The sequence below is a fragment of the Anopheles stephensi genome, unplaced genomic scaffold, assembly GCF_013141755.1.
Source record: "Anopheles stephensi strain Indian unplaced genomic scaffold, UCI_ANSTEP_V1.0 ucontig91, whole genome shotgun sequence".
NCBI classification, from domain to species: domain Eukaryota; kingdom Metazoa; phylum Arthropoda; class Insecta; order Diptera; family Culicidae; genus Anopheles; species Anopheles stephensi.
In genome coordinates, this window is record NW_023405462.1 from 1 (window position 1) to 15377 (window position 15377).

Below are 15377 nucleotides of genomic sequence, written 5' to 3' on the forward strand. Positions count from 1 at the left end.
ACAGTAGTAGATCTTCCGCCTGTTCCTATTCTCCAACTCTTCGTGGGGGTAGCGGGCAGCGAGTCCGACAAGGATGATGGTTACTACGATCAGAGCGAACGATCGATAAGTCCTGACAAGGAGCAACCGTTCTCGATTGTGTCCACGTCCAGCACTAACAGCAGCAGCAGCAGTACGGTGTGCAGCGAATCGACCAACATTTCAAGCGTCACGTGTACCAAAAGTCTTCCCGCCGGTGGCAATGGTGCCGGCAATCGCTACACTTCCAAAACGAGCATCCGGCTCGGATGTGATGGTTCTCTGTTCCTAAACAAAAGCTATCGGGATGAGGCGGACGGAAGTTCTCCGTGTGCCGGAGGGACCAGTGATCTCGAAGGTGACGAGGGAGACATTGGTAACAGTGACACACCGGGGTGCATAAGTGGTAAAGGTGGTTCCTCCTGCTGTTGCTGCCGACGCAGAAATCATCAGAAGTTTGCCCATCGGTCGCCACTACCGTGTCTAATCAGTTCGATCGACATTCCATCCAATGGCAGCTCAGAAAAGTCAGTTTCCAATAATAATGTTGGGAAAGGTGGACATGCACTAAAGCACAAGGGTGATCATTGCGCATGTGCTAAGCAGACAAATGGTCAACAAAAGGTAAGCTAAAAGTGGAGAAATGATGTTCAATAAATCTAAGTCTAAGCGAGCAATTCACTTAATGACAATTCTTTAATCCTGTCCTCGTTGTAGAAATTGAAAAAAAACTTTCTATAAATTTTAAATAATTGACATTCTTCCCGTACTATATCGTTCACAGATTGAAAACTTTTCACCACGACCTCGATCGATTGAAGGACCACTTGACTCGGGCATCTCGATTAGCAGCGACACGGCGATAACCAGTTCGGACAGTGATCTGAATTTGCAGAGCCAAACGGTAAATTACACACAATAAAACCATGTCTTCAATGTCGTAAAAAGAGAAGTTAAAATATGCACAAAATCATTTCTCCGCCACTCCACCAGGACTCGGACGAGCGGAAATTGAAACGAGGACATGTTTTAGCAGAGCTGCTGGAAACGGAACGAATCTACGTCGCTGAGATGGGTTCAATTTTGAAGGTAAGCTCAAATTGCTGCATCAAATTTCATTCTTCGTGTATTGATTGGTTGAAAAAGTGTGGAATATTTAAACAAAAACTGTTGCAAGGTCCCTGATAGGTACTGAGATCATTTAAATGTATACGATCAACTGGTGAATCTCATCTAGCTGTGTGTGTGTGTGGGTAAAAGCTTTTCCAATTTAGAAAACAGTTCGTTTATGTTTTGTTGCTCTAGCTCGCGGAAACTAACCTTGGACTTGGCCGGTAGGTAGGGCCGTTGATCGTAAGATACGTTGGCGGACCGTGTTAATGCACGGTCCGCGGCACGTTGGAAGCGCGCATAATGCGGAAATAAGAAGCGATCAAACAGCTAAATGGTGTCAGACTACTCCCCACCACGTATGTGGGGGGTTTTTGGTGGCAAGAAATGCACTCCGATGGAAGCGTGGAAACGAATTTCCAAGGAGAAATTAACTTTTCAACTTTGGTCGTTTTACAGAAATCCAGAGCATCTTCAGGCTATTCTCCTTTCTCACCTTCTCTCGTGTGGTGGCTATGCTGGTGATTTTCTTCAAATTACCCGTCTGGGGAGGTTTTGGAATATACCAACAAAGCACGAGGAGAGCTGGAGAGCATAATAGGCCAAAAAACGTGTTTCTGCATTCAAAGTGGTCAACGGTACAAACGGTTTTCTTTCGCTTCTTTTTGCCTAAAGTGTATTTGTAAGCTGTAGGCATACATCTGACTGGTATACCGTAGCTTTATATGGGTGTAGAGCACACACTCACACTTTAGTTCTTTGGCACGAGTTTTGTGATTTTACTGTAAAAATATTCACAAACTTAAAAAAAAATTGCAGCGTAATTCACAAAAGAGATCTATTAAGATCTTATTCCAAACAGAAATGATAAATTGAACAGTAATCACACCTTAATGTGTTGATGGAGAACCCTCTTCACCTAATTCGGTGTAGCTTAATGTAACAAGTTTAGGTGCGTTAGGCCCCGAATGTTTCGCCTAATACCATGATGGGATTGCTTGATAGCCGTCAAATTGTAAAATCGGATCGCACAATCTCTGCTCGATTTCTTCATCTCACTTCTCAAACAGGTTCAAATAATCTAACTTAAGTCTAGGAAAATCTACAAATCGAGAATAAGTTAAAGAACCAATTGGCATTCGCTAAAACCATTACTGTAGCGCTGTCTGGGGGTGTGGAACTATCCAACATGTAACGGAAAAGTTAATAGAGATTAGAACATGAGTGATTCATTAGCCCCGAAGGAATGATTGAGCTTTCCCGTAGGGGTTGATTCGGACGGTTCGACCGCGGAGTACCGGAGACCGAATCGCCCAATACCTTTTTTGTTGTGATTTGGTCGGCTGCAGCTTGGACTAGCTGTTCTAGTCAACGGTTGTTTCGTTTTGCTCAACGGACCATCATACGTACCAGTGCCAGTGGGTTGTTGGTTTCCGTTACTTGTTTGTATTGGTCTTATTGCACGGCAGTGCCGGAGGTTTCACTCTTTCCTGCTGACCATTTCGCATAGCTAATCACACGAAACACTTCCAGGGGTCTTCATAAGTTTGGAAAGATTTTCTCCCCCCACCATGGCAGCACAAGCGCAGGGCAGTAAGAACAAGAAAGCTGCCGACGCTACAAACAACAAAGAATCTACTGTTATACAGCAACGCTTCTGTGGCTTTTTAATGAATTTCCACACATTATTTTGTTAACCATATACCACGCCCGACCATGCCACCTTTCACCGAAGGTAGGTGGGTAAATTGGTGTAAGCGGCGATCATAGTTTGAACGATTATGCTGCTACCAACGGAAACTGCAGTTTGGTCCGCAGTTAAACGCCAATGGGATAATTTGCATCTCGATGTTTTAGTGAGCTGCCATGAAGCTTACACCTGGAACTGGTAACCGTTTTCGTTTATGTTATAAACTGTATTGCCTTGGTACGAAGGCTCCTTCTCAATTTGGGCTTACATCGCCTCCTCTGCCGTTAAAACACTTTATGAGCTCGGTTGTGCTATATCATTCTCATGACATGATCTTCCCATCCCAGGTACGTTGCCAGGAAGATCTCTTCAGATCCCCTATTCCCTATCTCATTCGATCGGTCTTGATCGGCAAAAATGCATCACAAAAACAAACGAAACCAATTTATTAAATCACTCAGTAGCAGGGCAAAAGAAAAGTGCCGATTGTTTGGGGGCATTCGCGCCGGAAGCGCAAGATTCCTCTGTGTGTGCTGCGCCTATTGCATTATGCGCACACATAAGCAACGCAAGCTTCATTTACGTGCGGTAATTTCATGCGCATAAATGCATCTTCGAAAACTTTTCGCTGCTCTTCCTGCTCACTCAAAGCCAATGGGGGGAGGCAACTAAGCGTAAAGCGCCCGAGCTACTTAGACTACACACACACAGTTAGTGCAAAAGAAAATCGAAAAAAATAACGATTCTTCTGTATGATCAATACAGTGTACTGAAGCTTTACTCGGTCTGGTGGAACGGGCGGCCTGACGTTGGGATGCTCTCGCGCGTCTTATCAGGCCACCCGTGCCGCAAAAAAAGAAAACACCCATCACACACACCTGTACGCTGTCTCCGGGGCGTCTTAGTTTCTCCTTTGCTAAAACATGCCTACCTTAAACTACCATTACATATTGGCATTATCATAAACCGCGATGAAACAAGCGCGATTGGCTTGCGCGCGCCGGTGGTTGCATGTGTTGGCGCAGTTTGGGCGAATCTCGGGCGTCGTCTCCGAAACGGGTGCGCACCGTGTGTGCAGTCCGTGATGCAGAAGCAGTAGCAGCAGAGCACCATCAGCATTGTTTGTTATGCCCGGACGCGGCCACGGGGCTCAAAAATCATCCGCCATATCTATTGTTTTCAGTGTGTATCGATAGCTCACCGTGATTGGGGGTCTGTGTTGCAACTCCACAGATCTTCTGAATCCAGCCAGCAGGAGGGAGGCTTCACAGGGAGCTTTTTTTTCCCCCGGGGTGGGTCTGAGCGGCTTGCAGATCCTTGTTTAGTTTCAAACAAATGTGTGTGATGCTGCAACATTTTGAAGTGATTTTCGAACAGTGGAATATATTGTGTAATCCTGGCACTGTGCGTGTATTATTGACACGATAAATATCGCTGCACTGTGGATAAGAGTTGAAATCAATATTAAGAAGCCGAAAAGTGTGTGTGTGCAAGTGTTTGTTAAAATTATTTTGCAATCAGTACTGTTTGCGAGAGTTTCTAACGCGCAAGTTTGTAAAGTGTGAACTAAGCGGTGCTGTTGTGCCAGCTTCATGAGGCGTAAAATGTTGTGCCAAATGTGATAGAAAGTAAAGTAATGAAATATGTATACTACTTTTCTATCGTTGAATAAAAAACACATAAATATGTGTAATGCTCTCGCACACACACACACACACACCCGATCGCTAATAGTGGTAAAACGCATGTCGAAAGTTGTGACTGACTGGAGGAGGAAAACGGTTTGGAAAAACTGAGCCCGACGTTACTTTGGTTTGGGCGGTTGCGAGCGAGCAAGTGTGTTTTGAGGTGAAAAACATTATCTCGTGTAAGTCCATCGAGCTCACTCGGTGGTTGTGCTGTTTTTTTGCGTTGCTGTTCCTCTGTGTATCTGGTAGAAAGTTTGATCCGTGGTGCCGTCCGTTCTTCTTTAGTGGGTCAAAGTGGTGTTGGACTGGTGGATTTAATATGCTTAATTACAAGTGTTGAATTAATGTGAAAGTGTAATATTGCCAAACAATCGAAATACTTGGTGAAGTGCTTAGAACATCCAGAACATCCAGTGCCAAAAAATTCAAGATGGCTTCCCCGCAGAATAGACACTCGTCCTGACGTCCAGGAAAATGGTTTCTGATCCACTCAATTACGAGTCACAGCTTTGGTTTAACTATTCCTGTACGCTTAATTAAACAGAGAGAGAGGGAGCGAGAGAAACCGAGAGATCGCAAGGATAGTTTAAGCTGTCGGTTTGCCGTTGTACGTTCGTGCTTAAGTGATGTGTCTGGGCATTTGTGCGATCCGCACCAAGCCGCTAAGCTTTTCGCGCACCTATGTACTGATGCGCAAAGAAGAAAGTGGTTGGCCGGTCTCATTTATTGTTATTATTTGCACATTAAATAACTGTTAAAAGTGGGACATAAAAACGTTTAAGTTTCGCCAAACCGCGGATCCTAACCGGTCGTGGTTTATTGGGCGTGTCGGAAAATGTACAACATTTTAACGTTGGTGGTTGTTTTTCTCTTTCTATTTATATTGTGCGCAGTTTAGTGCTGTGATGGATGATAACGGAAGATAATCGTAGCATAGAGAGAAAGGACGCACATAAATCAATCGGCCGAATTGTTTATATAAACGTTTATATATGATTTTATTCGCACTATAGACGATGGTGTAGATGAAACACGCTCACAGACAATTTATTTAGTGCTCAATATTTCGTGCAGTGTAGTTAAAGTGTTAAGCCATGTGGCTGGGGTGGATTTATTAGATACACAAAAACCCGACGACAAAAGTGGTGCCTGAATATCGCAAAACAGATGAAACGCTGTTGAACTTTATTGGGATGAGTAAAACAAAATTTAACAGCCCTGCCTGTGGACATCTAGCCGTAAAGCGTGGTGAACAGATTCATCTGGGATAACGATTTTTTAAAAGCAAATTCGAAAAGGCGTGCTTAAGGATGAAATTTGGCAACTACAATCTTACCTCCATCGCAACGGAAGCTTCGTGTGATAAGAAACGAAGGCATCTCTCTCTTTTTCGGACCGGAAAGGTAAAGAGCACTGCAAACTACATCGTTGGGAAGGTCCATCGGCGGTTCGGGAGCGTCGTAAGCACCAGGATGTCCTCCTCATCGTCCACCGTGCTGCCCGATGCCACGTGTCTGAGCAGTGACGGTGGTGTACAGATCGAGAACATACTTTCCATCCCGCCAGTCGTCCGGCGTCTTGATCGGAGTGCGGTGAATTCGAGCGCATCGAACAGATCGGAATCTTCGTCCACGTTGTCCTATCGAGCGTCGTTGTTTGGTGAGCAGGACGAAGTGATGGCATCGTCGGATCATGGGCGAGCAGCATTTACTATTCCACGGTTTTCGCCGAGAGATTTTCCAACGAGCTGGATCGGAAAGCACGACACCGCGTTCAGTTTGCAGGGCAAGCTGTCCCACGGCATATTGGGCACGCGGCACGAAGAGTCCGGCTTTGGCCAACCGTTTGGCAGCCGTGCGCATCTGTTCCACAAAAATAAGTCCATAACGGGTAAGCACGGCATCTTGCCTTTCTCGCAAGTCGAGGGAGCTCAGCTAGCGCCGAACTCGTACCATTCGCTCAACAACAGCTCGTCCACACTGCGCCGAACGGCCCAAACGTTTGGTGGTAGCTGTCCGGAGATATATGCCGCGTCGGCGGACACGTTGCGGTCACACAAAAGCTACAGCAAAACACAGCCACGCGCGTCCGATGGTCGGCTGCGGAAGAGTAAAATTGTCCAACTGCTGGAACGCAACGAGAACGAAGAAAACGATGAAAACACGGAAATGGCTATCCTGCAGGAATACTTTGACACGATGTCCTACACGGAAATTGTAAAGGATCGAGACTTTCGAAACTATCTGATGAAGAAACGCTATCTGGACATTATGGAGTACATCTACAACAGTAGTGCAGGAGCCTCGGAGAGTGGCCAATTCTCTAGAGCTCCCTCAACGGTCGCACCACCGTCATTGCCGGTCTCGAACAATGATTGTGACTCGGTGAAGAAGGAGAAGCTCATGGCAGAATCGGTCCCACCACTGCCTCCGCTGCAGCGGTACTATTCTTCCAACACTAACTCGCAGGTGTTTTGCCGCCGGAACAGCAGCTTCGAGCAGTATTATCAAACTGACGGCCAGCACCACCATGGCAGCTCGTTTAGCGATCCATTCGATATCGCAGGAACCCATCGTTCGATTTATTCCACCAACCGAAGGAACACGAAGGAACGTGGCGATGTGGCGATCCCTTCATACGCAACCTTACTGAAAGACAACCAGCCCAAACAACCTTCCCGTTGCCAAAGAACGTACCGTCAAATTCGGGCATTTTGTGAGAAATCGCTTATGAAGTACTCTTTAAACCGATCACTCCATGCGGCCAGCACCATGACGCTCAAGCGTTGTAAACCGACTGGAGGATATTCGGAGAAGAAGTATCGCCGGGTGATCGACGATTTTGTACGCCAGCGGGGATTCTCCAGTGCGGAAGAGTACACGCGATATCACTATGGTGATTTCTTGCGCCAAAAGATCGCTGCTTCGGCCAAACGCAGCAAACGATCGTCGAAGGTGCGCAAAAAATCCGCAAAGTCACAGCAGCAGCAGCAGCAGCAATACTACAGCCAACAGCATCTCCAGTACAACTCTTTACCTCCGCCGCCGTACTCGAGCGGAGACTTCTATCGTCAAGCTCCACCGACTCCCATTTCCTGTGAGTCAAAGGCCACTCCGCCGCTGGCACGCAACGCACCGACCAATCTGCTGCTCGAATCCGATCCACCGCCAATGGCGACCGGATCTTCACTGCCGAACGTGAGCTGCAACAATCTCATTTACGCCGACACGTTCAAACATTTCGACTACGTCAACCGGGCGATGACGTTGCGTGGTTACCGCAGGAGGGATGCTGCTGCTGCTGCTGCTTCGATGAGTTCGGCCAGCTGTCGCTTAGACGAGCGGCAACAGATTTTCCTCCCAGTCAACAGTGAGGGAGAGGACGATCCACCGCGGGATGGTGCCGGAAGTCCATTTCTGCCACCGGAAAGGGAAGTACTGCTGCTGGGCGATCTGTTTGCCACGAGCGACCAAACCAATCAGCCATACATATTCGACGACATTGGGGTGTACGAGACGATACGTTCCAGCAATCAGAAGGAGCGGTTTCGGGCGGAAATGAAGTGTAGGAAGGATTTTTTGATAAAGTCGCGAAATCACGATCAGCAAGCAGAGGACGCACCGTCAAACGTGCCCAACTGTGGTGACGGTTTCTTCCAAAAGCTAGTAAGTTTCTATCCACCTGAAGCCAGATCTTATGTAAGTAACGCAATCTATGCGCAGGATTGGTGTCGATGTGCAGTTGGTTTGAAGAATGCAGGGTTACTGCTTTACAGGTTCGTAACTGTACCACCGCCACCATCGCCGCCCTCTGATGTCACACCAGTCGTCGCCGGGGACAAGATGGAGAGAAGGTCGTCGATCATATTTGGGGGAATATGACAACGTAACGGAATGAAACAAGATATCATCAAACGGCTTTTTTTTTCTGTTGTTCGGGCCAGTTTGAACCCTTGGCGTTTAAGGGAGATGCATGTTAAATTTCGTAGTTCAGCGTGGGGCTGGAGTTGCTTTCACTCTTTAAGCGTGATTCATTATAAAAACGGCCCAAGCCACTTCAGCCAACTGAGCGCGCGTAGACATTGTAAGAAGCTGCCCAGTATGGTGTTGATGCATGCTCGTCGAACTTTCGGCATTTAATGGCAGCAAAAGGGGGTGACGGGGTGGGGGGGGGGAGTAGGAGGGCATCCTATATTTTTAAAGTTCCAACCCGGAGGGCATCCATACGCTGCTGCTACGCGTTCGGCCATAATTATGTGGTGAATTGCATGTGTGTAGCAGCAAAGGGAAAGTTGACCGCTTTTTTCGGGGGTTTTCGGCTCTTCGACGCACTGCTACTCCTACCGGGGGCTATCCATTTGGATTTCGTTGTAAAACTTGAGTCTAAGAATGTTTCCGACATTATATGGGCATGCTTGGTGGCATCGAGTTATGAGTGACATACAAATGCAATTCAAATGTTGATGGAACAATACGGAGTCGGAGTCTTAGGGGCGGTTCGGTGGTCGAGGTGACAACAGTTCAGAGTTCAAATCCAACCCGTGAGGGCTGACTATGCAACTACGTGGTATCAACAAGTCTTCTTCTTCTTCTTCTTTGGCACTACAATCTCGAGAGGTCTCTCGGCCTGCCATTTCTGGCTTTCTGTGACTTGGTTTCACCCATAGCAAAGTAGTCAGCCCTGCGTACGGAGAGGCGGTCTGGATGGGATTTGAACCCCGGCCCTGCGGTGTGAAGACCGGCGCCGCTGTCGCATCGGCCACCTGACAGCTCCATCAACAAGTCTAGTTAGCCAGAAATGGCAGGCAGGACCTAGGAGATCATTAGAGAGAGAGAATGAGAGAGAGAGTTTGTAGCGCTCGCCTTTTTTAGCTTCCTTGGCTTGATTGGACCGTAGTAGGATAGTCCTTCAGTCCTAAGGTTAAGGTAAATGGTCCGGATGAATTGATAGTTGGTCCTTTCGAGTTTCGATGCTACCAGTTGCTCCACCACACTTTTCAAGCAATCTTTAATGTAGACTTCTTCTTTCTGTTTTGGATTATCCTTATTTTTAAATACTAATTTTTTAATGTTGCTTCACTTCAAAGGGCTACAAAGACGAGATGCTGTCCGAGGAGATGAGCTCACTGGTGCCGCCCGGATTGCAAGGAAAATCGGACATACTGTTTGGCAATCTGCACGAGCTGTACACCTTCCACAATGACATTTTCCTGAAGGATTTGGAAAACTGCATTTCCACCACCGAGCTGGTCGCACTTTGCTTCGTGCAACGGGTAAGACCGACACGTCCATCATTGTTTCCTATGGCACAGGCTTCATCCCGTCGTTCCTTCCTTTCGCAGCGCGATACATTCTTCCGGCTGTACTCGTACTACTGCCAGAACATACCACGTTCGGAGCGCTTGCGGGAAACGCTCGTCGATACGCACCTGTTCCTGCAGGAATGCCAAAAGAAGCTCGGCCACAAGCTCCCGCTGGCCGCGTATTTGTTGAAACCGGTGCAAAGGATTACCAAGTATCAGCTGCTGTTGAAGGATTTGCTCAAGTAAGCATTGGTGCGGGCTTGAGAGCATTGGAGGGTAGCATGCTCATCTTCATCGATTTCGTTTCTAGGTTTAGTGACACTGGAACATGCTCGAGGGAACTACAGAAGGCGCTCGACTGTATGCTGGTGGTGCTCAAGTGTGTCAACGATTCGATGCATCAAATAGCAATTACAGGCTTTCCGGTAAGTAAGGCCCAACAAAGAATGCTACAATTCCGAAAAGGGTATCCCATGCACTACAGCGTCTGTGGTTTGTGTGTTGCTTTTAGGCCGATTTATCGCAGCAGGGTGAGCTGCTGATGCAGGACTCGTTCCAAGTGTGGACGGAGAGCAAGAAGGATTTGCGGCTCCGGCTCAAAACCCAAAACCGGCACATCTTCCTGTACCAAAAGGCGATGCTGTTCTGCAAGCAGGGTTCCAAAACGGGACACAACAAGAGCACTTACCAATTTAAACACTGGCTGCAGGTATGAAGAAAAACATATTCCCGACACGAGCGAAGAGCCCGTTTTCTTCAACTTTCCTATTCCTATCTCACCAGATGTCACAGATTGGTTTAACGGAGTCGGTGCGCGGAGATTCGAGACGGTTCGAGGTGTGGTTGCAGGGCCGCCAGGAGGTACACACGATACAGGCGACCACGATCGAGATCAAAAACAAATGGGTTGCCGAGATTAAGCGCGTGCTGCTGAATCAGCTGGAAGAGCTGAAGGGAGAAAAGATAAAGCAGTACGGCCTGAACCACAAGTAAGCGTTGCTTTCGCGATGGAGACGGCAGTCGTGCGGTTGTTGCTGTTGGCAACACATAGTAACCACCATTTCCTTCCGCATTTTCCCTCAGACCACTGCGACACATGACGTCGTGGGATGTTCCGCAAGCCGCCGTTCACGGTACGCCGAATCGGACGGTGAGCTGTGACCAGCAGGCGCAACATCAGCCGACCAGCAACGGTTTGGCGGGCGTCGGTGGAATGATCGGACTTGCGCAGGATGTCGTCACGCGGATATCGAACATCAACGATGACAGTCTGCTGAACGCGACCGGCATCTCGTCCTCGTCGTCCGAGCACGATAATCAGGAAAGCAACGCGTGGAGCTCCGACTACTCCAACAGCGAGGACGAGTTCACCACGGTCGAGGACAGTGTCGTGCCGGGACACAAGTTTGTTTCGCTCGCGGACTATTGTGCGATGGGCAACTCGGAAGTGTCGATGAAGGAGGCGGAAGTGGTAGAGCTGTTGAAGGTCGGTTGTGCCGGATGGTGGTTCGTGAAGGTGGTCGGTATGTAGCGATCGAAGCAGGCGATGCCGCAGGTGGAGTGTCCGATCTCAACGCTTATCTGTTTGTGCTTTTAGCTACCGGTCTCGAAGGATGGGCTCCGGCCGCGTACCTGGAAGCGGTCAGTCGCAAAAACTCTCGTCTTCGCAGTGCTCGCAGTCAGGACCGGCTGAACGAGCACTAGAAGGGAGCAGTCGCACAGCATCCCCGGGCGGGTGCAAATTTAGAGCCAAAGCAAAAGAGAAACTGACTGCCTGGAGCTGCTTCTGGAGCAGGTGTGTCAAGAAGTGTTTAGTTAGACAATACTACTATTACTACTCTCCTACCACGGCTGCGTCACGTCTCTCGGGGCCCGCCGGCCACGCGCGTAAGATGTGTATGATTTATCCAAGTACCTCGAATTGATGCGTCGATTCTTTCTAATGCTAATTGTAAGACGCGTTGTTTGGCTTAAAGCATGCGGCAAAGTGATGAATACTGAATGAGACTTAGAGTATTAGTAGAAGAAACACGACTCGAATAGGGGCAATAGGCAGTGTTCCGGCACTATTCTTTCGAATCTTTGCGATCTCTATTTTACACGTTCGCTTTTCCTGCTTTTCCCTGTTTTTCCTTCCACTTCGCGCCGGAACCGTAATCGTGTATAATCCTAGCTAACTAAGCCCGTACGCGGATATATTTATTTGCAATGGAATGGAGCCTGCTGTGTTGATACGCTTTTGATAAGCGAGCGTAGTTCAGTGGACGTAGTACCGGGCCAATAATCGCCTGCTGTAGACGAATTGCAATATTAACTCACCTAAAAGCTGTTGTTTTTTATACTCGCTAGTAGTACGCAGTTAGCTAATATATCATCTCATCACACGTATTTATCCATCTCGGTAATATAAAGCTAACGGACCATAATCGGCTTCGGAGTTGTGTGTTGCGAATCGAATATTGAACGTTTATGTGTCGCACAAACTAACAACCCCGGGGCGCTTATGTATAACAAACGAAACACTGTGGAGATCTTTGTGAAAGATATTTGGAAAGAAAAGAGTGCAATTAAAATAAAATTAAACACAGAAGCGTTTTTGGAACGATCGTAATCGAGCGGGTGTAAAATTATTGATCGCTGAGAAAGAAATTAATTTTGTCTCGTTATTTGGTTCGGTGCACGCAAGATGACGGAGCGAAAATGCTACCTCTCCTAGTAGTATGCTCTCCTGTTACTCGGCAGCCGGAATTTCGGAGCGCCGGTTTCCTCCGGTGAGCGGAATTTTGAAATCTGATTTTGCCGCGCTGCACCGACTGATGGTAACAGGAGAGCATCCAATCGAGGAGGTAACTGGTATTGTGCTATAGTTTCTAACTTTGCGCCTACCGTTAGGCAATCCGCACCGTCCACTATAATTTCTAATTCCGCTCTGCGCCTTTCGTTATGCAATGCACCGAACTGCTAGGCGATGTTTTTTGCTACCAGGTCGCCCAAATTCGATGTTTTTTTCGGGATGAATGCTACCTCCTTCTAAGATGCTCTCCTGTTACTTAGAATCACATTTTGGTGCAAAATTTCTTTCCGTTTTCTCGGAGCACACACGCGCGATCGGAATCGCTCTCTGGTCGGAGGGAGTCGCCGCAAACGAAATGACGAGATTTTCTTTCTTTCGATAATAAAAGTAAAAGACGATGACACTAGACGGTTCATTTTACACTTTGTCGTTGATTGCTTTTCTCATTTTTTATTGTTGAACAACAAGAACTTTATACTCTTACTACCGGTGTCTGTTTGTGTGTGGTTATGTGTACACACACGCATATCCGAGAGGTCATAGTTGTGACATTGTTTTTATTGTGGTTGGGGTGGTGGGAAATGCGTCAAACGCGAAATGCGTCCGTAAGTAGTTAATTTAAAAAGGTAATGTAAAAGAGAAGTCACAGGTAGTTAGCTGGTTGCATTGTTTCGCGAAAGTCGGTGTCCGTGTCCGTGTGTCCGTGTGTCCGTGTGTGTGTGTGGGTGTTTGCCGAATGCAGTCAGTCATCAGGGAGCTTTGGATGGAGTTTTCCAACAGTTACAGACCCAACCGTTGGGCGCGCTGCTTCGTAAAGATACCGTCAATATTGGCAAACACGTCCGACGCACTTTTGGCCGCATCCACACGGAAATGCAACCCGCGCAAAGCGTAATAATCGGCCAACGGTTTCGTTTGCCTGTGGTACGATTCCAGCCGCTTCACCAGCGCATCCGCATTGTCGTCGCTACGGCGCATCAGCGGTTCGCCGGTCACGTCGTCCTTCATCGGAACCTTCGGCGGGGCAAACTCTTCGTGGTACGATCGACCGCTCGCCTGGTGGATCAGGCGGCCCGTAATGCGGCGCACCAGCAGGCTATCGTCGATGCCGAACTCGATCACCGCATCGAGTCCCGTCTTGCGCTTTTCCAGCAAACTGTCCAGCTTTTCGGCCTGCACCACCGTACGGGGGAACCCGTCCAGCAGAAATCCGTTGCGGCATTCGGGTTTGTCGAGGTTGGAATCGATCATGTCCACCACCAGCTCGTCCGACACCAGCTTGCCCTCATCCATCACCTTTTTCAGCTGTGCGCCCAGCTTCGAGCCGGCCGCTATCTCCGCTCTCAGCATATCGCCCGTAGACAGGTGACATACGCAGTATTTCTCTTTCAGCAGGGGCGCCTAAAAATATACACACAGACACAAGACCAGAACAGAAATAAGATCAATCTGCGGTGAAATTTGCGCGACAATGTATGCTAGCAGCAAGGGTGGCGTAATGGGTTAAGCGCACACATTCACGCTTAAGCCGACGGCAGCATGTGATCGACAATGAGCAGACGCATTTGGAAGAGATCATCTCTCTCGCGATAATTCCTCTGGCATATCACTGTTATCAAACTAGATTAAGCCACAGCGCAGCCTTGCGTTGCGTCACTTGGGCGATAATCTTGGCGGCACTTTCGCTTTCGTTTGCGTCGTCAAGGGTGCAAAGGTTCAGTTGCCCTCCTTTCCAACTTCCTTCGCGCACCATGGTTACCAACGAAGGAGCCGCCGACGATGATTATCATCACTTCCTATCTGCGATTAAGAAAGATCATCAACAAACGTGCAACCGAACCACACCGGGTCTGTTTGTAGGAGGTGTTCTTCTTGCTTGCTTGCTTGCTTATCACCAGACCACAGCAGGCAGCACGAGGGTCTCATTATGTAATGTTACTGCTGGAGAACATCGTCGTGTTTCCCATCCGTTTACCCACGGAGCAAGCGGCGACTCTATTCGTACGAGCACATGGTGTGTGTCAAGGTTGCCGTTGGATACGATCACTTCAGAACAAAAACACGCACACAAGCACACATTCACTATTAAGTACCTGTGTTCCTTTGCCGGATCCTGGTGGTCCCAGCAGGATGGCATTGATGCCGGTTGAACTGGATGGTGCAGGTTTTGCTAGTGGTTCCGCTGCATTAGGTGCCATTTTACCTATCCAGAATGCTGATTACCTGAGCGAATAACAAGCAATGGTTTATTTACCACAAGCGTTCACTGGGCAACCAAGCACTAATGCTTACCTTGCTTCAACACTGTTAACGCAGCAAGCGAGTCAATTCCTTGCTTCTCCCGAGTGAAGTTACAGGGCGCAAAACCACGGCAATTTTGCTACACGTCGGCGTACTCCCTGCTGCTGCTGCTGCTACGACCTGCATATGTGTAGACACGCACAATTTAGCAAGGATTGACTCTTCGTTCCCTTCTTCTTTCTATGCATGCTGCAGGTTAATTCATTCGGCACGTACCTTCTCTTTCTATCGCGCGTTCAAACTGCACTGTCATCTCTTTCCTCGCTGTGTTATCTGAATGTGTGTTTGTTTGGCACGTTCTGCTGCCCACATCGTCTACAGCTGTCATCGGCGCGTTTACCTCATGGAGTTGAATCCTTGAAGCAATGCGATCGAAATGTTTCACCGATATAGGGTGTGCTTTACAAACCTTGGCATCCCCTTATTGTGCTTCTCCGTGTTGTACGATTTTTTACTAGATAATAGTATTTACTG

General features: G+C 47.9%; 2 protein-coding genes across 2 annotated transcripts; one reads left to right on the forward strand and one right to left on the reverse strand.

Moving 5' to 3' along the window:
• Positions 1 to 52: 52 nt before the first annotated feature.
• Positions 53 to 12419, forward strand: LOC118517291 (guanine nucleotide exchange factor DBS-like; the record flags this gene model as incomplete). Its single annotated transcript, XM_036063276.1, has 10 exons — positions 53 to 642; positions 803 to 922; positions 1012 to 1107; positions 9593 to 9778; positions 9848 to 10050; positions 10119 to 10233; positions 10320 to 10517; positions 10592 to 10797; positions 10892 to 11331; positions 11406 to 12419. Coding segments are annotated over 10 exons (2261 nt in total), but the record flags the coding sequence as incomplete, so codon positions are not given.
• Positions 12420 to 13013: 594 nt separating this feature from the next.
• LOC118517284 (adenylate kinase-like) lies at positions 13014 to 15264 on the reverse strand. Its single transcript, XM_036063257.1, has 4 exons — positions 15120 to 15264; positions 14895 to 15023; positions 14696 to 14825; positions 13014 to 14003 (listed from the first exon to the last, which is right to left on the reverse strand). Exons 3-4 carry the CDS (start codon positions 14798 to 14800, stop codon positions 13383 to 13385), a joined length of 726 nt encoding a protein of 241 aa, XP_035919150.1. The 5' UTR covers positions 14801 to 14825; positions 14895 to 15023; positions 15120 to 15264; the 3' UTR covers positions 13014 to 13382.
• Between the last annotated feature and the right edge of the window lie 113 nt (positions 15265 to 15377).